Here is a 25,405-nt window from a genome sequence, read left to right on the forward strand (position 1 = left end):
TCTGACTTCTGCTACAACTCTGAATTATGCCACATTCAGAAGTTTGCAGATGACACGGCCATCATGGGGTGTATCTGGGATGATCAGGAAGAGGAGTACAGAAGTCTGGTGAGGAACTTTGTCGCATGGAGTCACACAAACCACCTGCAACTCAACACCTCAAAGACTAAGGAACTGGTTGTGGACTTCGGGAGGTCCAGAGAAGGTCCACTGCCGGTTCAGATAGAGGGGGAGGAGGTGGAGGTGGTCAACAAGTACAAGTACCTCGGGCTGTGGGTGGACAATAAACTGGACTGGTCATGCAACACAGAGCACCTGTATAAAAAAGCCCAAAGCCGACTGTACTTCCTCAGGAGGCTGAGGTCTTTTAACATCTGCAGGAAGCTCCTGAGGATGTTTTACCAGTCGGTGGTTGCTGGAGTACTTTTCTATGCTGTGGTGTGCTGGGGGAGCAGCACAGCAAAGAGGGACTCATCCAGGCTGGAGAAACTGATCAGGAAGGCTAGCTCTGTGGTCGGCATGAAGCTGGACACTCTGGTGACAGTGGCAGAGAAAAGGACACTAAAGAAACTGCTGGACATTATGAACAATGCTGGGCATCCTCTGCACACGGCCATAAACAATCAGAGGAGTCTGTTCAGTGACAGGTTGCTTCTCCCCAAGACAAGAACTAACAGACTTAAAAACTCCTTTGTCCCACACGCCATCAGACTGTTTAACTCCTCTCTGGAGGGGAGAGGGAGGGGAAACAGGAGGACAAAGGAGGGGGGAACAACTAAGCTGTAGTGCCTCTTCACCTCACTGTACAATACTTTTTGTAAATAGTCAACAGTGCAATAGACTCAATACTTGAAATGTGCAATTCACTTGTATTTTTATTTTTTATTCCTATTTATTCTATTTATCCCCTTTGTATATTTTATTTATATTTGTCTCTGTATTTATATATGTGTGTGTGTGTGTGTGTGTGTGTGTGTGTGTGTGTGTGTGTGTGTGTGTGTGTGTATATATATAACAGTTCTGTAACTGTAACTTTGGTCGTTGCTGTGCTTTTTTTGGAAGTCGAATTTCCCAGAGGAACCCACCCGAGGGATTAATAAAGTTCTATCTTATCTTATCTTATCTTAGCTCTGATCCACAGCGGTTTATGAAGACTGCAGCGCCATCAACAGAATCTATTCATCACACCAAACTGCATAATTGTAATATTTATTTCCTCCATATTGGTGATGTTGTTGGGCATCAATGCAGTTAAAACAGAGCACGAATAAATAAAACGTCCTTGAACAGTCCTGTCATTCTAATAGCATCCTGATAAATTTCAGCACTGCTTATGACGTGTCACAAAACATCTGACAGACCAAAAGAGTTCAGAAGCTACAACTGCATCCACCAACCACAACTAAAAACCAGTAATAAACACCATTAAACTGAGGCCTGCGATAATAAGGCGCTGTGCTGTCACAGCTGCAGGAAGAGCAAGAAAAACAGAATCGAGTCCTCTCGCTGCTCAGACATTCAACAGCTTCAGAAACATGACGTCTCTGTGCTGACAAAAAACTACAGAAGTTTAGTTCCCGCTGTTACAGAGAAGCTCTCTGTTAGGTTTTCTCCAAACCTTTTAAGGCAAAGCGGTTACAGCTGTCACCTGAACGCTGCTTTTTCATGGTGTGCGGTTTCTGCCCGCGAGGGTTCACCCCGGGGTTACACAGCAGCATCGATTTCCTGCAGAGAGGAAGGTAAGAAGACTCGCAAGTTCGAGTCCGTTAGTTTGGAGAGAACAGAGGGAAGAGGCTGAGGCTGGTGAGTGTTCACGCAACGTGCTGCTTGTTTTGCTGTGTTTGTCTCCGTGTTTGACTGCGGAGACGCGAACAGCCGCTGTGCACCTGCTCTATGGCGAGAACATCCTCCCACAGAGCCCGCGGGCTGTGGAGTCATCCCTGCCAGCACAGACTTTACACCGAACGAAGGTTCCCGTGTTACAGGTTTTTATCTTTGATGAAGAAAGAGCGCAGAGCGCGTCAGAGCTGCTTGGGCCTGATTTATTCAGCAGTACGCGCACAAAGCTCCCAAACTCGGAGACTTTTCCTTCGTTTCCTCGGCTCCTCTCGCTCATCTTCTCTGGAACATCACGTTGATCTGAGATGATAAGTTTAGCACGTGTGACAGTGACGTCTCTCACTGGATGTCCCCCACAGACATCCGGTGTCCAGTTTGTTCGCCCTGCTGTGAGCTCGTAAAGATGCGCGTGACACATGCTGTGCGTCCTTAAACACATCAGCGAGTGAGCTTCAGGTGAGCTTCAGGTGAGCTTCAGGTGCACAGGGCTCGTTTTCTGACCCGTTCATCTGAACCCGGCGGCTCGCGCTCCTTTCTCAGCACATCAGTCGTCTGTGTTTCCGCTGTCTTGCTCGACAGCTGCCGTTTCCTGAGAAAACAGGTCATCCGAGCTGCGGTTGTTCTCTGGCGTTTATTAGATGCAGCAGCAGTGAAACACCTGCGCGCTCAGCAGCTCTCAGACACTCAGGGACAGTCAAACATTCAGAGACTGGAACTGGGTCTAAAACTGACGATGAATGAGATGGATGAGAAGCCCTTAGAGCTGAGACTTTTTCAGAGAAATACTTTAAGAATTTATCACAAAGAGCAGGGGAGGCATCCCTATAAGTGATAGTGCAAGGGTTTATCACAGAGTTAAAAGCAGAGGTGTGGACTCGAGTCACATGACTTGGACTCGAGTCAGACTCGAGTCATTAATTTTATGACTTTAGACTTGACTTGAAAAAATGTTCTAAGACTTGTGACTTGACTTGGACTTTTACACCAATGACTTGGGACTTGAATTGGACTTGAACCGGTTTACTTGAAAAGACTTGATATTTTACCCCAAATATAAAATTTAACATGCATATTATATAGAGATTGAAAATGTGACGTCATTCACGGGTAGAACCGCAAAGGATTCTGGGAACTCGTGGCAAGCGGTACTAGCGCACGCAGGCTTTCAATTAAAATCAGTCACACAGCGATAAAAAGAAACACAAAAATGTCAAGAAGCTGTTGTATTATTAACTGCAATAGCCGGTCGCATGACAGCCACGGGAAGCCGACGGGTAAAGAGATCGGTTGTTATCGGATTAGTCGTTGAAGAGAAATTGTTCGAGCCATGTTTCCGAAGTAACAAAGAGGCGACGGGTGGCCTGGATTGCAGCCATTCAAAGATCAAATATAACGTCTCAGAACACTCACAGGTTAGTCTGCTCCAAGCATTTACACAAAGGTCAGTCTGCTGTTGTAGTTAATGCGTCATTTTCATAACATAATTGGTGATATAGGTTACAAGCAAGTCTGGCGCTGAACAGAAATTGTCGCGCTATGCTCCTTTATTTATTGTGCATAAATAGTGAATTGTCCTGACACAATATTGCGTTTCGCTTCTGTTATTATGGTACATTGACAAAAACATATACTTTTATTCACAGGATAAAACAGGTTTTTTGTATCACTAATTGTCCAGTACGATTACAGCATACAATATTATTGTCACTGCTACATTTCTGTGATGCTACCAGAAATTATTTCCACTGCTAATTAATTACCGTTGAGCTCAAAGGTCCTATTAATAAACGGTTAAGGAATGTGTATTTATGACGACGATTTGTGAGACTGGTAAACTTATGATACGTACGATGGTCTTTCGTTCTACACGGTGCATTTCAAGGTCCTGCACCCATCCGTCGGTAAACTGTACCTGGGCTTGTTGCAGTGACCTGAAGTTACTAAACTTCATGAGTGTATGCACTCACTCCAAGAACCGTATAATTATAAATATGCATATAAATATGCTACGATGAGATAGCTGACTTCATCTAACTAGCAAATGTTGTCCAGGCTACGTTGGTGATGCAGTTTTTTTTAACATGTATGATATTTTTGTCATGCGATTTCAAAGCTGGTCCTACAACCGCATCCAAGAATAACATGCAGCTTATCTCAGAACTGTCGGTGAAAATTATTATTGGAGCTAGGTTTAATTGAGCTGCATTTTAAAGAGGTGCAATTTCACAATTTGTGTATATTTTCTAAGTTCACTATTTTGTCATGTGTTGAGAAAAACACAGATTTAAAAATTACATGGTCTAATATTTACATTTAGCATAACTGCAACATTATTTTTTCATTTTTTTTTTTTAAAGACTCGAAAGGACTTGAAATTCAAAGTTTCAGACTTGTGACTTGACTCGGACTTTACACCAGTGACTTGAGACTCGACTCTGACTTGCCTGACATTACTTGAGACTTGACTTGAGACTTGAGGATAAAGACTTGAGACTTACTTGAGACTTGCAAAACAATGACTTGGTCCCACCTCTGGTTAAAAGTATTAAAAAGGTTGGGTGTGGCTATTAGTCATAATAATGATAGACTAAAGGCAGATTTGGCAGCTTTAACAGGGCTCTAGACTAACTTTTTGCCATGGGCGTACCGCCGTTAGGCGTACCGGCACAAAAGTTAGGCGCACACAAATTTTCTAATAATTGATATAATATAATGTGTTTGTCTGGATACACTGTGCTTTTTCAGCATTCAAAGATTGATGACACCGTGTCAGAGCACTGGCTATGAATTTCAGAAGGATCAGGCCTTAACAGAAAAGTGATCAATAGTTCTTTTCCTATTACAGCTACATCCACTTCTGTCGTGCCTAGGCTGCTCACTAGGGCTGGGTATCATCACTGATTTCTATAATCCATTCGATTCCGGTTTTCAAAGTCCCGATTCGATTCAACTTAGCCTTAGACAGTCAGAAATATTATAACTCTGATCATTTATCAGTACTGACTTCATCAGAATTGTGAACATCACAGCAGATGCCTTTGTGTGAAAGTAACTGAGAATAAAACAGAAAAACATGAAGGAGATTTTCCTGGTCTGGCTTTTTATAGCAGATAACCTTAAAAATATTCTACAATGTTCTGCATATAAAGTTTAAATTTCTTCAGTATTGAACAACAGAAAAATAGGCTTTCTTGTCCGAGGTCATTTAAGTGAAAAAGAAAAGAAAAAGACAGCAGCCACAGCCTGTAAACAACGGTAGACTGGTGGGTAATAAGCCAATGAATAATACAGAAAACAGAGATTGGAGACGGAAACTGTTTTTGAAGTACAGAGAGAGATAGAGAGAGAGCTAGCTGTGCATGGAGTGTGATTTTAATAGTCGTGGAAGCAAAACAGCAAAATTCATGATGACATTGATCAAATGTGAAGTGCAGTTTGCTGCTTCTTTTGCTGCTGGCTCGGTGAATTTTGGTTGGAGAGACAAAACCTGCAGCTCAGAATCAGCGCAAAAAGACGTAAACACAGCGCGGACCGGACGCATCAGGATCGCTGAGCTCCGACAGCGTGTCCGTCTACGGGCCGTCGGGCGAGAAAGCCGAGAAAGACAAAGCTGATTCTGATGCGTCGGTCTGTGTTTACGTCTTCAGAATCAGAATCAGAATCAGAATACTTTATTGATCCCTGGGGGAAATTATTTTTTGTTACAGTGCTCCATTTTAAACCAACATTAAGACAAGACAGACAATACGCTAACTAAGAATAGTACAATATATACATATATATACATACATACATACATAAGTCACTTATAAATAAATATTTGGAAAAGAAACATGTGTAGCTGTAGCAGCAAACAGTGTGTTAAGTGGATGCGTTGTACAGGGAGATGGCCACAGGCAGGAATGATTTCCTGTGTCGTTCAGTGGTGCTTTTCGGTAATCTCAGTCTCTCACTGAACGAGCTCCTGTGACTGACCAACATGTCATGGAGTGGGTGGGAGGTGTTATCCAACATTGTCTTTATCTTGGACAGCATCCGCCTCTCCGACACCACCTTGAGGGAGTCCAGCTCCATCCCCACAACATTGCTGGCCTTACGGATCAGTTTATTGAGTCTGTTGGCATCTGCGACCCTCAGCCTGCTCCCCCAGCATGCAACAGCATAGAGGATCGCACTGGCCACCACAGACTCATAGAAAATCCTCAGCATTTTCTGGCAGATGTTGAAGGACCTCAGTCGCCTCAAAAAATAGAGACGACTCTGGCCCTTCCTGTAAAGTGCTGTGGTGTTTTTAGCCCAGTCCAGTTTATTGTCAATGTGTACTCCAAGGTATTTATAGTCCTCCACAATGTCAACATTGACCCCCTGGATTGAAACAGGGGTCAAGTGTTTCCTGGTCTTCCTGAAGTCCACGATCAGTTCCTTGGTCTTTGCCACGTTGAGCTGCAGATGATTCTGCTCACACCACGTGACAAAGGAGTCGACCACAGCCCGGTACTCTGTCTCATCATCCCTGCTGATGCATCCAACCACCGCAGAGTCATCAGAAAACTTCTGAAGATGGCATGTCTCTGTGCAGTGGCTGAAGTCTGTGGTGTAGAGGGTGAAGAGGAAGGGGGAGAGGACAGTCCCCTGTGGTGCCCCTGTGTTGCTGATCACCTTGTCAGACACACACTGTGGGAGACGTACATATTGTGGTCTTCCTGTCAGGTAATCAACAATCCAGGACACCAGAGAAGCATCCACCTGCATCGCTGCTAACTTATCACCCAGGAGGGTCGGCCTGATGGTGTTGAAAGCACTGGAAAAGTCAAAAAACATGACCCTCACAGTGCTCGCCGGCTGGTCCAGATGGGTGTAGACACGATTGAGCAGGTAGATGATGGCGTCCTCTGTTCCGAGACGAGGCTGATAAGCGAACTGAAGGGGATCCAGATGTGGTCTTACTATGGGTCGCAGCTGGTCCAGGATGAGCCTTTCCAGGGTCTTCATGATGTGGGAGGTCAGTGCCACGGGCCTGTAATCCTGGGGGCCACTGGGACGAGGCGTCTTTGGTACAGGGACGAGGCATGATGTCTTCCACATCACCGGGACCCTCTGCAGACTCAGACTCAGCACAAACAGTTTATGAAAGACTCCACACAGCTGGGGGGCACAGGCCTTGAGGACAAGGGGACTCACTCCGTCTGGTCCAGCAGACTTGCCTGAGTGAAGTCTCCTCATTTGCATCTCAACCTGGTATTGAGTGAAGGTGATGGGTGGGGGAGGGGTGTCAGGAATCTCACAGGAGGCAACATGTGAAGAGAGAGGCTGGCACAGTGGTGTGGCTCTGGATTCCAGGCTGACTGCAGGTGAGGTTGTGGGGGAATCCAGAGCCACACCACTGTGCCAGTCTTTGTGTGGAGTCCGTGTACCTGCTCTCATCTGCTGTTTGGTGGTTGTTGAAATGGTTTTGTGAGCTTTAATCTGAGAATCTGGCGTTTCTGGCAAAACACAGTTATATTTAAAAGTCGATTCAGGATTTAATGAATTGATATCGCTTTATTCAAGCTACTCACCTCCCACTTCCACCTGCACTTTCAACTGGACCACGGCCAATCAGAGAGGTCCCGCCCCTGACTATCTCTGATTGGTTTAGTCCACGATAGGGGCAAAATGTGTGTCTGTTGTTGACCACAGGGAAGGTTGCAGATTTTTTTATTTTTTTTTTGCTACCCGAACAGTTGGTCGCACAGGTGCAACCAAATATTTTTTTTTAGTCGCACCATTGGTCGCACTCTAGAGCCCTGATTTAACTTTTGATACTTAGATAAACAATTATGAAGGATGTCCAGAGAGACGTGGAGTTTGTCTTTCTTCTGTTTTCTCTCAGCGCGACGACATTCACGCCTAAGGGCGCGAGTAGTATCATTTAGCCAGGGTTGTGAGGATTTGGCACGTTTAACCCTCAGAGGGAAAAGAGCAAGCTCGTCCGCTGATAAACCCCCGTTACAGCTAGCATCAGAGAGGGGAGAGTCAAGGAAACCATCAGTGAAGGGAGCGATTGACTGGGAGTTAATCGTGCGCGTTTGCCACACAGGACCATCACTGTTCAATTCCACATTACTCACTACACTGTAAACCCGAATAAGTTACCAGAACTCAAAAAAATTTAGGCAATTGATTGCCTCAATTTTTTTGAGTTGATCAACTCAAAAGTCAAATTTTTCCAGAACATAAAAGTTTGGATTACATGGTACTTGTATCTTTTGAGAACAGTCAACTCAAATATTTGCAGTTAATATGACTTAAAGTTTCAAGTTTAGAAATTCAAAGAAATAAGTTCACAGAACTTATAAAACATAAGTACACAACCACAACATTTTTATGTTAACAAAACTCAAATGTTTATTAGTTTGTGTTGTCATTATTTTAAGTACACGTTAGTCAAATATGTTGACTACTTGATACTTAAAAACATGTGACCCAAAACTTAAAATTTTTGAGGCAATTGATTGCCTCAATTACACCGAGTATCGGTAACTTAATATGCAAAAGTCATAAACATCTGCCATTGAACAGTAGGGATGGGTATTGATAAGATTTTAACGATTCGATTCCTTATCGATTCTCTTATCGATTCTTTTTTTTTAAAAAAGGAGAACACTAAAGTCGATTAGCTTAGAACTTTGTTTTATATCTTCTCTTTGAACAAGATAGAAATTTAGGAGTAACATGGCCTTACAAACCCAACAGTGAGATCTTAAGAGATCCAGCCTACGGCTCTTCAATGTGGTGTCACAGGGTCCCCAGGAAAAACATTGTAAATGTAAAATAATAAAATAAATATTCTTCTGTAGCAATAACAAAGTATAACATAAATTATTCTTTAGCAATTACACAAGAATATCCAGTAATGTCCCTGCCTACAATTAAACACATTCACTTACCAAAGTGAAATCGGGGGCATCTGCTGTGGCAAATGGGTGCAAGCCTTTGACCACAAACTGAGTCACTGCTTGGTGACATTCGTCTATCCTGGCCTGAAAGGAGACGCTACCGGTAGACTGCAGCGAGAGCTGCCAGCATCTGAGCCAGACTCTGTCTGTCTCTCTCATCATGGTCACTAAATGCAACGCACAGTAATAGCAGGTTTTGTAATAAGGTAAATCGCGCTAACATAATATGCAATGCTAATTGATTAGTTACCTGCAGTATTAACGGCAGAGGACGTGGAAACGCTACCGCTGCTGCTGGGTTGAGCTTCGCTAGTCCGGAGCGGATCAAAAACACGACATTCGTTGAAAGCAATCGCGTGTTTTTTGAGCAAATGCTTTTGCATGTTCGTAGTGTTTCCTCCCTTTGATGAAATCTCTACTTTGCAAGTATTGCACGTTGCCCTGTTGTCATCCTTTCTCATAAGTTGTAACCAAACTTTTGAGCGTTTGTGCCGCTCAGGCGCCGTGTTTCCTACTGGGTAAAAGACGCTACTCAACGTGATGACGTCATTCGGGGCGACTGGAATCGATAAGGGAATTGTTTTTAAAAGTGGCAAACGATTCCAAGGAATTGAAACAGTGGGAACCGGTTCTCAACAAGAACCGGTTTTCGATACCCATCCCTATTGAACAGTATCTTGCCTGCTCCCTTTTAGCACTATGTTGAAATTAAATACATTTAAAAAAATAAAAAATTAAATGAATTAAAAATAATTAACAAAAACATTTATAAATTAAAATAAGTAGACCAAAATTTGTTTAGTCAGGAAAACTGTCAGAGTAATGAAAAATAATGCCAAATAATAATTAATAATATCAAAATGTGCTGTTGGCTCTCTGGCTAATATCTGAATAAGGCAACAGGGCAGCAATTTGAGTGAATTACAATGCTATTTGTTTTACATTAACCAGTATCAAACAGTGAAATTTAGGTCATCTTGCGCAGCCCACAATGTTTTGGAAATAGTATTACGAAAAACATTAAAACATACAAAACATTAGTGTTGCTTTGCATTATGTTAATGAGAACAAAGGCACGTTGTATAGTTTGGACCTATTGGCTGAACACCTGTAGAGTAATTCAATAACGTTTTGAGGCATTATTTAGATAAAAGGAGAGAACTTTGAACTAGCCTTTTATAATGCTTCACCCTGCATCCTTCTTTCAGATGAGTTCCTACATAGACAAGTCATTCTTGAGGGTCTGTAACCTGGGTGACAGTTTACCACTTTCTAGACCAAGTAAAATCTTTTGAGTAAATTCTAAAGGTCAGGGCTTTGGGGTAGCTGAGGTGCATAGATCAGTCCAAACATTACCAGGAAGGCTTCACCAAATCTGGGGAGACTGAACACGGCATCACTTTCAATGACGACAGAGATTTTCACAGGTTGGTAGTAGGGCTGCCACAAACGATTATTTTGATAGTCGACTAATCACCGATTATTTTTGCGATTAGTCGACTAATCAGATCATCATCCATTGGACATAAAACTACAGCTTATTGCACCAGCAGCATCTGCTCTTATATAACTATCATTAGCTTACAGCTTTAAGTGTTTCAGGTCTGTGCTAACTAAAAATAAAGACAAGATGATAGTTTATTAAATTTGAATGAAATTTGCAGATTGTTTCGGTGAAGTTTAATAAACTCCTTGCTTTCTAAAATATAACAGGACACCGGAGTAAATTCTCCAGCATCTCACACTTCTGATAATCAGCTGTCTGCTTGACGTTTATTCAGCTGTGTAAAAACTATAACTTTAATCTCAGCCAAACTGATTTACTCAGGAACAAATAAAATACAAAAAAAGCCAAACAATAACAGTTTTAAGTTATCTAAGTGACTTATATATCATGTTTAACCTGAGTAGCGAAAGACGGCGGTGGGTTTGAAAACGATTTGCCGGGAGTCCGTGTTCTCACAGCGCTAGTGACCTAGCCCCCGGCTAGCTATCGAGCTAGTGGGTAACAGACGTCTCTGAAAACGTCGGAGCGCTTTTGAAAATATGTGGTGTCCTGATAAACTGAGCAGATATTTGAGGTTTACACAGCTACATTCTCGCCTAAAAATATGTTAAACGTTTATTTTGTGACCCAGAAAGAATAATAAGAGTAATATTAAAACTAATTAGCTGCCGCCATTGTTGGAAACTGAGCTGGGCCGCGCTATGAATTCTGGGACACAGCTTCTTCTTCTTCTTCGGGGTTTAACGGCAGCTGGCATCCTTGTACACGCAGTGCTGCCATCTTCTGTTTCAGTCCGTTATTACACTCTTAAATCCTGCTACTTATTCCTGCGTCTTTTGTGATCTTACAAAGCTTCAAACGACGCGTCGACTATTAAATCAGTCGTCGACGATTTTGATAGTCGACGTAATCGTGACTAGTCGACTAATCGTGGCAGCCCTAGTTGGTAGTGAACTGGACTTGTCGTGTCATGGTCACTGATGACAGTGAAGAGGGCCACTTCAACACCATCAAGCTCCAACTCATCAGATTCATCCTGAATTAATGAAAAAGAGATACTAATCACAATCTAACCCAAGAAATACAACAGACGACATATAATTTCTCATTTTACCAACTCCCATTGAGATCCAATACCTCTTTTACAAGGGAGACCTGAGTCTCACTGTAAGAGGTGAAAAACAGAAAATCCATGTTCTGCACACATAAATCAGCTAATTCACCAGAGAATCAAGTGGTGTGAGATAGAGTGAAACTAAGCTAAAGGAAATACACAGGAAAATGTTTTACTAAACATCTTATCACTTTCAACAAAACACCAATTCAGTTCATTCGTAGTGAGGAGACAGAAAAGACCATACATGGAAACCGTATGGGTAGACTAAACAAAGGTAAGTCCAAACAGTGCATCAAAATACATGTTTGTACTTTGATGCACTGTATATATACACAGTAGTATCTGTTAGATAGGACCGCTTCAGCCTTCATCCGCCTTCGCTGGAGGATCCGAGGGACCGCTCCAGCCTTCATCCGCCTTCGCTGGAGGATCCGAGGGACCGCTCCAGCCTTCTGCAGCTGGTGGGCTGCGTGTCCGTGTGTGCAGCTGGTGGGCTGCGTGTCCGTGTGTGCAGCTGGTGGGCTGCGTGTCCGTGTGTGCAGCTGGTGGGCTGCTCATCCGCCTTCGCTGGAGCGTCCGAGGGACCGCACCAGCCTTCGTCGTCTGCTGGAGGGTCCGTGGGACCGCTCCAGCCTCCATCAGCTTCGTCTGCCTTCATCTGCCTTCGCTGGGGGGAGGGTCCGTGGGACCGCCCCAGCCTTTGTCGTCGCTGGAGGGTCCGAGGGACCGCTCCAGCCTTCGTCGTCTGCTGGAGGGTCAGTGGGACCGCTCCAGCCTCCATCAGCTTCGTCTGCCTTCGTTTCAGCCTTCGTTTGTCTGAATCAAACTTTTCACTTGGGGTTACATGTTTGATTTTTGGGTAGGGGGAAATGTTACGTTTCGGTGTGTCAGTGTTTTGTTTTTGCATGACTTATGTATTTCCTGCTTTACTTTGAAAGTCTGTGTTATCTTAGTGTGTTCAGTTTACATTTTCCCTGTCTCGTCAGTTCTAATTTGCCCCAGCTGTGTTTCCCTCCTGTGGTCCATTTCCTGATTGCTCCCTCTATGTATTTAAACCCTGTGTTTCAGTGTGTCATGGTCGCGATCTCCCCCGTGTTGTAAATAGTTTGGTGTTTTTGTTGTAAATAAATAGTCTGTTGTAAATAGTTGTAAATGGGTTTTGTCAATACTTTCGTTTTGAGACACTTCCGTTTTGGGAATTTGGTGGAGAGCCTTCGTGGTTTTATTTTCCTTATCTTTGTTTTTCTACGTTGCACCCCGGTTGCCTAGGCCGGGGTGTAACACTTAAGGACACTCACAGTGCAGGTTCTGAAAAATCCAGAGACATCCTCACGCAGATAGACAGGAAGGGCGTGGAGAACGGTAGTGCGCTTGGTGTGGATATCATGGATTTCCTATTTCCAGATAAAAACAGAATTGTATATACTGGTGAGTTTACTGAACAACAACAACAACAGTCAAATCAGAACATATGTCCACAAATAACCTGTTCACATCTTTAATACAGTCAGACAAATAGCAAACACAAAGTGGAGTAATAGCAAAATTCAAAAAGCTCATTTAAATCATTGAACCTGTCCAATGTTCCACTGGTTCAACCTATGAAATGTGTAACAATCTATTATTACCTGTTCATTGTGAATTCTTAGAATTTCAGCCAGGGCATCTGCTGTCTTCCCAGTTTTTGATGCCTTCTGTCTGAATAAGGTCATCAGACGAGGAAGATGGCGGTCAAGTTCAGCGTAGAATGTATTGGGCAGGTTCTGATTTGTAATCCGCTGAAACTCTGCATACAACTACAGCAGAAGGACAATACAGTTCAATTTGAAGAATCTCGCACATCTTTATAAAGCAGCAAAAAGTTGCCACATGAGTAAGAATTACAATTTTCATTTTAAAGAGAGCTGATCCATATTACCTCAGACTCCATTTTTAGAGCAGGCCAGAGGTCCAAGAGCTCCTTCACTCCTTCACAACCCTAACCCTGCACATATAGTTTAAAATATAGCGTTTCTAACAAGCAAACGGCTTGAAAGCACTCTCACTGCAGACAGGCATCTCCGCTGTGTAACTGCAGGGACAACGGGCTTGTTTGGACCCAACTATTCTGAGTCATGAGAGGGGGTTTAAAAATTTAGAGAGATTAAAACACTTTGTTTCATACTAGGCGACCGGGCGCCACCTCTAGAACAAGTAGTATCTAACTTTTTAAACAGCCTGCCACCCTCATTACAACAACTTAATGCTAGCTCTGCAAGCGCAAAGTTTCCTTCGGGGAGAGCAGCAAAGCACATAAAAAACACGGACCGACATTTCTGCTATTCTTTTCGACACGCACCCAAAATACAACTAAATATTCGTATTTTAACAATAAACTAATATCAACATTGAAAACTTAATGTAAGTCCAGTGATGGTAGTTGCTGCCGTTAGGTCCAACTTTCTCCAGTTGTCCGTGTTGCCTCTTTGGTGCTGTTCCCGCCCATATACCTTCACTTCTTCTGTGTTTCCTATTAATGCTCATTAGCGCCGCCTTCCGCTTCTGAGGGTGAATCAGAAATTAACTCAGAATAAAAATTGATTCCTGCAGCTGCTCAACACTTACGGAAAAAATTAAAAATATATATGTAGGACACATTGATAAAACAATGAATATTAAAATAAATACATTTTGTCTTCCACTAATGCATTTAAGACAATTTGATTTTACTTATTTGGTGAAACACTTTGAGATTTTATTGTATTTTAGCATGTGCTACATAAATTAAGTTTATTATTAAATCCTACCTACTTGAAACAACAAAAATAACAGGACTTTACCATTCTTATGTGTCCTAACTTATCTGTGTTATGTTGTGCTTAAGTTATGATTTTAAGTGATGCTTACTTAATATAGAAATAGTTCAATTCAATCAAATATTATTAGTTTCATTTACTCAAAAAGAAGAACATGTTACACGAACTTGACATATTTAAGTTAACAGAACTTTTAAAGACTTTGAGTATACACTACTTAATCTATTTAATTACTTTGAACATTCGGGTTTACAGTGTACAGTATTAAACAAAACTGGGAAGTGATCTGAAATCTCAGAATCCTCAATGTCCGTGATGCAAATGTCCAGACCATAAGATCACGTATATGACCTTTTGTCTGAGTTGGTTTACACACAAGCCCTGCACCTCTGCCAGTGGTGGTATTATAAGACACCTCAATAGTTTTGATCTGCAGCCCACGACCCCCACACAGGTTCAGCTCTCTCACCTCATTTTTAACCTACTGGACGTCAGGTCTTCTTAGACAACATTAACATCAAATCACTCGATCTGATCGTCTCTATCTAACTAATGTTTTCCACATTTATGATTTAATACAGGATTTAAACTTTAAAATCACATTTTCTTCTTTCCTGTAAAAGTGAAAACTCCATCACATGTGAACATTCAGTCACATATGATTACACTTCCTGTTTCATTTAGTGTATGTAACTCTTCTTCCATTAGATTTCATCAGCACATTTTCCCTATTAATCCAGTTATTTACAAGTACTTTGTTTTTCTCTTTAAAGCTCTCTTGATCACAGTTTACTCAAAACTGTTTATTTTTATTAAACGATAGATTTTATAAGTCAGACATTCAGAGATCAGTAGCTCCTGTGTGTTGCTCACTGCCTCCATCCAACAGTACATGACAAGTGTGACCCGCGGTTCATTTACACCAAACATTCAAAGTGACTTAGTGCTAACTGCTATAATGAATGTCATATACAGACTAAACCAACATAAAATGTATTTACTGTCATATAAACATATTATGTATATATATAAATATATATGATGTCACTGGATCACGACAGGAAAACATAAGAAAATAAGAGATTTGATATGTTACAATATGGAATATATTTACTAAATGAGGAAAATCACTGCGATGCTGCAATCAAAGGTGATCTACTTTCATTTATACACAAAGATGCAGTTCAGTAAGAGCCTGTGTGAGCTCAGGTGTCCTGCATGAGTTTCTCTTTGAAAACGGAGGCTCTCCAGATAAAGGAAAGGTGCATGAATCAAAACCAATGTCCTTTTAATATATGAAATAACTCTGGTGACAGAAATCATCCAGCACTGAGAAAAAGGCTTCTGAACACTGAGACCTGCATTATCAGTTTCGGGGCTTTTGCAACATTCACAGCAGCTCAGGTGAAAAAATACAGTCACCACCCAGACAGGATGTGAACTTTAACACTTAAATACTCCAAGACAAGGCCGTGGGTGGCAATGTGTGGTTTGTTTAGAGCGCACTTCCAACTCAGTTCTCTGAAAAATACACGCTGTTTATTTCTTGTAAAAGTTAACCAAATATTTTCTTAGAACTAGACTCTCAGATGGAAATATTCACACATTTCATCAGACCAGCTTTAACATCACAAGTTCTTTTAACATCTTATATTTGCAAATGAAAACACAGCCACATAGAAGATATTTGTCTTTATTCATGTTGCTGCAGCCAAGTTGTAATTATTCTCTGATTTTATGGTCAAACTATGAGATTTTCCAAATGTGTGTGGAGTGACATGACCTTTCTCTGATGATCTAAATGTCGTGACCAAGAATCATTCAGGATGAACAACGTGAACAGTCTGCCTCATAGTTCTCACAGGTGAGCGTCAGAATTACAGACACATTCTCATGTCTGTGGTCTCTGGCTAACTTTTCATGCTCTCCATAAATGCAGGAATCTGCAGGTTTTATTAAAACTGTCACATCTCAACACTCAGTGCCAAAAACAGGGCTGATCCCTGTTTCATTTGATAACTGCTTCATGTTAACAAATCCCGTTTTTTAAACCGTGATGTAGAACATGATCTCTCTCACTCTCTCGTTCTCTAAATAAAACCCAGCAAACTGGCAATCACTTCTGAAAGATGGGAGTAGTTCACTCTTTATCAGCTGCAAGACTGTGTAGCGCTCGGATGTTTGCCCCAACCCCCAGCCTGCAGGCGTCTGACCTTTAACCCTTGCTGCAATGTGTCCCTCTGAGGGCCTAGTGCAGTAGTAGTAGTAATAGTAGTAGTATTGTGCGACACACATGCACACAGGCTTAAAGAGACGTCACTCTTATGGCTTGAAAATTGTGAAAAATTTTCAGATACTCACATCACAGTCCTGCTGCGAATTAGAAACACTGAAAGGTCAAAGGTCATTATTAAAAGAGTTTACACTTGAGTTTCAGCCTAGACACAGACTTGAAAGTGAATCAGAGATATATTTGGGGGAAAAAAACAGAAAAATAAATAATTAGAAAGAATAGTGCACAAATAGAAAAGCCCAAAAACCAAACCTGTACAAGAGTGATTACTACTAATCTACAAATGGCTGCAATATGCAGAAAATACACTTAGACAATTTTGCATTGATGCAATACTTAAATTAAGGCCGTCTGCACTTCAGTTAACTCTCTTTTTTCTAAAAAAAAAGAAAAAGAAAATGTAATTGTGGGGACATGGAGGGAAAAAATGATATTAATGTGTTGTTGTGGTCCTGGGTCTTGGACCCCAAGACTTTTAAGTTCTGTCAAATATTTTCAGCTTAACTTTTGGGTTGTTTAGTTGTTTGTGGTGTTTTGAGTCTTGATTTCTTAGATGCTAATCCTCCTTTGGGTTGTCCATGTTTATGTTTTCAGGTTTTCTTAGTTCTAGTTTCATCACTTTTACTTCCCTTTACCTTTTTATCATTCAATTAGTTTCACTTGTTCCTTATTGTACTCCAGCTGTGTTCTTTCCCCCCCAGTAGCCTCCAGTATATTTAAAGCCTCCATTTGCATGCGTTCACTGTTGTGTTGCACTGCTTGTTTCCTGCATGCCTGTGAGCTTTTCCCCATTTGATGCCACTTGGTGGATGATTTTTTTCTCTGTTATGTGACTCTGCATTTTGGGTTTCCACTTTCCACCACACACAGGATATAAAGGCCTATCCACAAATTTGATCAAATCTATATAATAAATCATGTTGGCACACAGTATTTAGATTTCACATGAATTATTAGAAACCTGTATTATAAGTAAAGATGGGTGGGTTCAAATAGTCCCACCAACATAAATTGAATTGAATTGAAAGCCTTTATTGTCACTATACATAGTGCAACGAGATTAGAAACAGCTCTATAAAAGTGCACATGTGCTTATAGCACATTATAAAAACTATACAATAATGTAACTATACATTTACTATAAATATAAATACATAGTACAGTGCTGACAGAGACAGACAGTCAGAGAATTGATGATATTTCAGATATTTTGAGTTGAGTATGGTGATGGCTTTTGGGGAGGAAGCTAAAGCGCCTGCCAGAGGGCAGTAGGTTGAAAAGATTGTAGCCGGGGTGGGTAGTGTCCTTTAAAATGTTTCTGGCCCTACTAAGACAACGGGAGTTGTAGACGGCAGACAAGGAGGGCAGCGGGCAGCCAATGATTTAAATGATAAAGCAGACAGTATGAGCATGTGGTGTGAAATATCAGTTTAATGTGGTCATGTCAGAGCTACAATACAAAGAAAATCCAAAACTCAATTACTGTGAACTCACTGCGTGTCTGTGCCTCTCAGACTGATTGAAGTCCATAAGATGATGATCGAGGAAGAGGAGGACAAAGCGAAGTCTGCAGGACTCTGCCGTCTGCCTGTGAAGAGTGACCGGTCCAAACATCAACCTACAGACTTCACCGATGAAGCTGGACCCTCAGACACAGAGTAAAATCACTGCTAGTAACTCGTCTCCAGGAATATCCAATCCATCCAGTTCTTAACTGCTCATCCAGTTTAGTCACAGATTGGCTGAGCCTCTATCAGCTGACTTGGATTTAAAAAATGAGCTATTCAGTGTGTTTCACAGAGCAGCTCATTGTTCTGCTTTACTTTAGCATAACTAATAATGCACGTTATCCATGTTATCATTTTAACTTCTACAGTATTTGAATTACTGAGATGTGTTGGGTATTGTGTTGTTTCTTGTTACATTTTGCTTATTAGTAGACTTCGCACTATATTATACCTTTACATTAATTTCACCTTTATGTAATGAATGATTGAAATAGTTTGTAAAATAAATAAAATTTAATCTTAAATGCTTGTATTTTTATATCTGATGTAGAACTGGTAAAAAGAGTTGACAATTAAAAACTTCACCTTTTCAAGAAATTACTTCTTTGCCATGAGCTATGCACACTGCCCCAGTGGTATCTAAAGTATTTTACTGGGTATTGGTATTAAGTTAAAAATTCAAGTATGGTGAGAACTGCAATTTAGACCAATTTAAATGACTTTCAACTGAGAATTTATTAATGTCTGATGACATATGAATAAACATATCTTTGTTTGCAGAAGTCAGAGGTCACAGGCTTCAGGGATCAGCTTTCTGTCTCAGAAGAGTGACCGGTCCATTGGTAAACCCCCAGACTTCAGAGAAGAACCTGGACCACTACACACAAAGTAAGAACCTGACCTGAACATTTAATCAAATCTGTAGTGATGAAGAGGCATACATTATACTAATAGTAGCAATGCACTGATTGCAATTCCCATTTTCAGTTTTGTGTAAGTGTGACCTGCTGACATCAACTAACAAGTAAAAATCAAGGTTTGTTCATCCAGTAAGGGTTCCCAAAGCTAGTCCCCATCCCCCGGATTAACAAGGTCTGCATCAGCTGCCGCTCCTCGACTGTGCAAAATAGAGAGAGAAAAACATTATATACAGTAAGTAAGTAGATATATACAAAGAGGACATTATGCGCAATAAGTGAGTAAATTATATACATTAAGTTAAATAGAATAAAAAAATCTGGAAATTTACAGTTCAAAATGTACATTGTGTGAGTGGGGTGTTAAAGTGGCTTGTGCCGCAATGAAGTCAGAAGGATCAGGCATGAAATGGTCTTGCCAACGTTCAGCTGGAGGTGGTTGTCCTGGCACCTCAATGCCAGATTCTTCACTTCATCCATGTAGGCCGCCTCATCGTTGGTGGAGATGGCACCCAACACCACTGTGTCGTCAGCAAACTTCACAATGGTGTTGGAGCCATGGGTGGCCACACAGTCTGAAGTGTAGAGGGAGTAGAGCAGTGGCGAGAGGACACAGCCCTGTGGCGCTCCCGTGTTGATGGCGATGCTGTCAGAGACACACCTGCCCACCCTCACCACCTGAGTTCTGCCAGTGAGGAAGTCCAACACCCATGCACACAGACGGCTGTTGAGTCCCAGATCCCTCAGCTTTGTGAACAGTCTGCAGGGCACTATTGTGTTAAACGCTGAACTGTAATCAACAAACAGCATTCACACATAGTTACCCTGTTTCTTGTCCACGTGGCTGAGGGTGGTGTGCAGGATGTGGCGTCCTCCGTGGATTTGTTGGGTTGGTAGGCGAACTGGAGCGGATCTGTGGTGTCTGGGATGGAGGAGGAGATGATGTTCTTCAACAGCCTCTCGAACACCTTCATTACTACTGAGGTCAGTGCAACTGGCCGGTAGTCGTTCAGGCATGAGGGCTTGCTGTTCTTGGGCACAGGGATGATGGTGGATCTCTTGAAGCATATGGGGACCACAGACTTCGCCAGGGACTCGTTGAAAATCAAAGTGAACACACCTGCTAGCTGGTCAGCACAGCAGCGCAGCAGACGGCCGGTGATGCCATCTGGTCCTGCTGCTTTCCTTGCGCTCACTCTCCTCAGCACAGCTCTGACGTCATGCTCTGCGATGCTGATTGCTGGTCTCTATTGTCAGGCAGTTGTTAGCAATTGTGTAGCAATTGTCCAAGATTCTGTCTCCCCTCATCGGACACATGACATGTTGATAAAAGTTCGGCATGAGATGTCCAAGGTTTGCTTTATTAAAGTCTCCTGCGGGTCCTTGTTTTGAAACGCACTCAGCACATCATGTAGTTCAGACAGAGCCATACCTGTGTTCACCTGGGGTGGGATGTAGACCACTGTGGCGATTAACGAGGTGAACTCGCGGGACAGGTAAAAAGGGCGACAGTTCATGCTCAGGTATTCCAGATGTGGCGAGCAGCCGCTGAAGAGAGTAGATATGCTCCTGACGTCGCGCCACTTTCTGTTTACCATGAAACACACTTCTCCACCTTTGGTTTTGTTTGACTCTGCCGTTCTGTCCGCGCGGAGCACAGAGAGTGACTCCGATGGAATTTCTGCCCGATCCACCACGTTGGGGGTCAGCCATGTCTCAGTGAAGCACAGAATGTTGCAGTCCCTCATGTCTCGTTGGAAGGTGATTCTTGCCCTCAGATCGTCTAGTTTGTTCTCCAACAATTCAACGTTAGCTAGCAGGATACTGGGCAGTGGTGCGCAGTGAGTAAATATGTCGATTTATTCATAGTTTCATGCAACTGTCAAATTCTGTTTCTTTGAAAAATATTAAAATGCCATCTGCTTGTCTGTTCCAGCAGTCTGGCTCTATTCCATTTGAATGCAATAGGGACATAGTCTCTAGACTCTGAAATATTAGATATGATTTAATGTCTTGCAACAGCGTCTGTGTTTCATAGTGCAACATGTGTTGCTATAGTGGACAATCAGGCATTTAGACAAGAAAAGCATGTAAGTTACTAAGAGAAAGTGTCACGATCTGGTACAGGGATTCAAACGCAGAGCGGTAAGGTATCTCCAAGGTGTAGTTTATTTACAGTGCAGTGCAATATATGTACAGTGAAGGGATCCAAAACTCCGGGGGAATCACAGGGTAACTCGCTCACGTCTTCTTCGCTCACACTCACACACTTTCCCGCAGCAGGGAGGTCGCAGGTCCGGGGGGGGGGGGGGGGGGGGAGATCTGAGGCAGACGAGAAGGCAGGTCACCAACTAATCACAAATCACGAATATGAAGCACAAGAGCTGTGAGAACACTAACGTTAGGGGTACAATCATCCAGCGACGAGAGGATCTGTGTTCCAGCCTCAAATAGTGCTCCCGGTGATGATGGGTGAGTGTTGTCAGGTGTGTGTGTGGGCCAAGGGCGGGAGCCCACAGTGAGCTCCGCCCAGGCAGAGAGGGAGAGAACAGAAACAGCAATTGTAGCCTTGTGGGGCCGACCGGGCAGGCACGGAGACCATGACAGAAAGAGACCGGCCCAGTCTAGACTGTATGGATAAGTGGGTTGGGGGGTGGGAGCTGTAGTGATTATGTATTTATCAAATCTGTCCATTGAGAAAATCCAACAGTTATGTCTTTGTCCCAACTGCCCACCATGGTGTCTGCTGAGAGGTTTCCCCCCTCCTGCACCATTATTTTCTATAATAGCAACAGCTGTGTTCATGTATTGCTTGTTCAGTCCATTACTTTTCCTTAAAGCTTTCTTGAGATAGTTCTTGTAGTTTAAGATATTTTTACTTTGCAATGGTTGTCTGTGGTTGGTTATTATTATGCTTTAATACTAAACAGTCTGTGCAGTAGAATGTGAAGTTTACGGTTTTTGTAGGTAGTTTAAGCTGAGTAGTCATGTGGAGTTCTTCCATTGGGGCAATTCTAGCCTTGAGTAAGTCTGCTTTTTATGGAAGAGATTTCTTAACAAAAATGGAATAGAAGATTTTTCCAGGATGGAGCAGGAGTAGCAGATTATAAAATGCTCTGTTTAAGACAAGGCAAGGCAAGGCAAATTTATTTGTATAGCACAATTCAACAACAAGGTGATTCAAAGTGCTTTACAGAGACATTAGAAACAAAAACAAATAAAAAGCATGATTTAAAATTGATTAAAACAAGCAAACAAACAAACTAACTAAACACACACATAACTGTGCCACTCTATCTATGACAAATCTCTTTAAATGTCTTCATGGTCTTCTACTGGTGATCCCCACCAGTTTTGGTGGCCTAATGACAGGAAGTAAGAGAACTGCTACTATCAGGTACTATTAGGCGAACTAAAATGTATATGTAAAACAGTAAAGACTATATACTGAATTCAAAATCCTGCTCCTCACATACAAGGTCTTAAATAATCAGGCCCCATCTTATCTTAATGACCTTGTAGTACCATATCACCCTATTAGAGCACTTCGCTCTCGCTCTGCAGGCCTACTTGTTGTTCCTAGAGTATTTAAAAGTAGAATGGGAGGCAGAGCCTTCAGTTTTCAGGCCCCTCTTCTGTGGAACCAGCTTCCAGTTTGGATTCAGGAGACAGACACTACCTCTACTTTCAAGATTAGGCTTCAAACTTTCCTTTTTGCTAAAGCATATAGTTAGGGCTGGACCAGGTGACCCTGAATCCTCCCTTAGTTATGCTGCAATAGGTGTAGACTGCCGGGGGATTCCCATGATGCATTGAGTTTTTCCTTTCCAGTCACCTTTCTCACTCACTATGTGTTAACAGACCTCTCTGCACTGAATCATACTTGTTATTAATCTCTGTCTCTTTTCCACAGCATGTCTTTATCCTGTCTTGGCACTGTATAACCAAAAATCAGCTTGATGAATACTCTGTTGTGAAAAGTAGCTCAATTTTTATTATTCTCTGTGACCATAATTTTAGTGATAAAGAAATGTGTTCACAGAGAGAGGAAGAGGAGCGGTGTCTGTGAGGAGGAGCAGCTGTCCTGCTGTGCTTTGTGTCAGGATGTCCTGAAGGATCCAGTCTCTACCAGCTGTGGACACTGGTTCTGCAGACAGTGCATCTCCTCATACTGGGACCAGTCTGCTTCATCAGGAGACTCGTCCTGTCCCCAGTGTGGAGAAAGATCCAGAACCAGAGCTGGACTGCAGACAGCCAGTCAGAGCAGCTGTGTACAAAGTAAGACTGAATATCTGTCTGCTGTTTCCCTTTCCTTCTCTCACCCCAACCAATCACAGCAGATGGCCCCGCCCCTCCCTGAGCCTGGTTCTGTCGGAGGTTTCTTCCTGTTAAAAGGGAGTTTTTCCTTCCCACTGTCGCCAAAGCGCTTGCTCATAAGGGGTCATATGGTGTTGGGTTTTTCTCTGTATCTATTATTGCAGGATCTACTGTACAATATAAAGCGCCTTGAGGTGACTGTTGTTGGGATTTGGCGCTGTATAAATAAAATAAAATTTAATTGAATTGATGAACTCAATTCTGAAAACTGGACTTCTTGTGTTGTTCAGACATTGAAGAGTTTTCTTTCTGTTTTTCTTTCAGCAGATGTTGGTCTGCAGGAGGTTTTAGATGAACATAAGATCAGTCTGAGGAGGAGATGTGAACGTGTGACTGAAGGAAGTGATGAAACAGGAAGTAGAACTCTCCTCAACAGGATCTACACTGAGCTCTACATCACAGAGGGACAGAGTGAAGAGGTTCATACCCAACATGAGGTGAGGCAGCTGGAGACAGCTTCCAAGATGGACGCCCTCCATGACGCTCCAATCAGGTGCCAGGACATCTTTAAAGCCTTACCTGACCAACAGAGACCCATCAGAGTGGTTCTGACCAACGGCGTGGCTGGTGTTGGAAAAACCTTCTCAGTGCAGAAGTTCACTCTGGACTGGGCAGAGGGCTTGGAGAACCAACATGTCAGTGTGGTGGTTCTGCTTTCATTCAGGGAGCTGAACCTGATCAGAGATGAGCAGTACAGTCTTCTGGAGCTGCTCCATGTTTTCCATCCAACATTACAGAAGGTCACAGCAGAGAAGCTGGCTGTCTCTCAGCTTTTGTTCATCTTTGACGGCCTGGATGAAAGCAGACTTTCATTGGATTTCACCAACAGGAAGCTGCTGTCTGATGTCACACAGAAGTCATCAGTCAGCCAGCTGCTGACAAACCTCATCCACGGGAATCTGCTTCCCTCGGCTCTCGTCTGGATAACTTCCCGACCCGCAGCAGCCAATCAGATCCCTCCTACATGTGTTGACAGGCTAACAGAAGTACGAGGCTTCACCGACGCCCAGAAGGAGGAGTACTTCAGGAGGAGATTCAGTGATGAAGAGCTGTCCAGCAGAATCATCTCCCACATGAAGACATCCAGGAGCCTCCACATTATGTGTAGAATCCCAGTCTTCTGCTGGATCACTGCTACAGTTCTGGAGCACATGTTGACTACAGAGCAGAGAGGAGAGCTGCCCAAGACCCTGACTGACATGTACTCACACTTCCTGCTGGTTCAGACAAAGAGGAAGAAGAACAAGTACCATGAGGGACATGAGACGAGTCCACAGGAGCTGACGGAGGTTGACAGGGAAGTTCTTCTGAAGCTGGGGAGGCTGGCGTTTGAACATCTGGAGAAAGGAAACATCATGTTCTACCAAGAAGACCTGGAGCAGTGTGGTCTTGATGTCACGGAGGCCTCTGTGTACTCAGGAGTTTGTACAGAGATCTTCAAAAGAGACTGTGTGATCTTCCAGAAACCAGTCTACTGCTTTGTTCATCTGAGCATCCAGGAGTTTCTGGCTGCAGTCTACATGTTCCACTGTCTCACCAACAGGAAGACAGAGGTGCTGGAAGCCTTCCTTGGAGAAAAGTACAGTGGGTCATCTCTGGATGATTTCCTTAAACGAGCCATGGAAAAATCCCTCCAGAGTAAAAATGGCCACCTGGACCTGTTTGTCCGCTTCCTTCATGGCCTCTCTCTGGAGTCCAACCAGAGACTCTTAGGAGGTCTGCTGGGTCAGACAGAGAGCAGTCCAGGAACCATTCAGAGAGTCATTAACAATCTTAAGGAGATGAACAGTGATGAAATTTCTCCTGACAGAAGCATCAACATCTTCCACTGTCTGGTAGAGATGAACGACCTCTCAGTACATCAGGAGATCCAAGTATTCTTGAAGTCAGCTAACAGATCAGAAAAGAAACTCTCTGAGATCCACTGCTCAGCTCTGGCCTTCATGCTGCAGATGTCAGAGGAGGTTCTGGATGAGTTAGACCTAAACAAGTTCAAAGCATCATTGGATGGGCGACTGAGACTTTTTCCAGTTGTGAGGAATTGCAGAAAGGCTCGGTGAGACCAAGTCATTATTCAGTATTATTCTTCATTGTTGATTTGTGGTTTTAGTTTT

The 25,405-nt window shown here is 42.7% G+C and overlaps 1 protein-coding gene across 1 annotated transcript in view; it reads left to right on the plus strand.

The window, feature by feature from the left end:
- Nucleotides 1-17,992: 17,992 nt before the first annotated feature.
- LOC101476723 (NACHT, LRR and PYD domains-containing protein 12) overlaps nucleotides 17,993-25,405 on the plus strand; it is a 40,169-nt gene continuing 32,756 nt past the window's right edge. Inside the window, exons 1-4 of the mRNA XM_024803761.2 lie at nucleotides 17,993-18,147; nucleotides 18,778-18,885; nucleotides 22,957-23,192; nucleotides 23,556-25,347. Of these exons, the coding sequence (XP_024659529.2) occupies nucleotides 18,023-18,147; nucleotides 18,778-18,885; nucleotides 22,957-23,192; nucleotides 23,556-25,347 (2,261 nt within the window). The 5' untranslated portion in view covers nucleotides 17,993-18,022. The remainder of the gene's footprint in view (nucleotides 18,148-18,777; nucleotides 18,886-22,956; nucleotides 23,193-23,555; nucleotides 25,348-25,405) is intronic.

The sequence above is a fragment of the Maylandia zebra genome, linkage group LG9, assembly GCF_041146795.1.
Source record: "Maylandia zebra isolate NMK-2024a linkage group LG9, Mzebra_GT3a, whole genome shotgun sequence".
Lineage (NCBI taxonomy): Eukaryota > Metazoa > Chordata > Actinopteri > Cichliformes > Cichlidae > Maylandia > Maylandia zebra.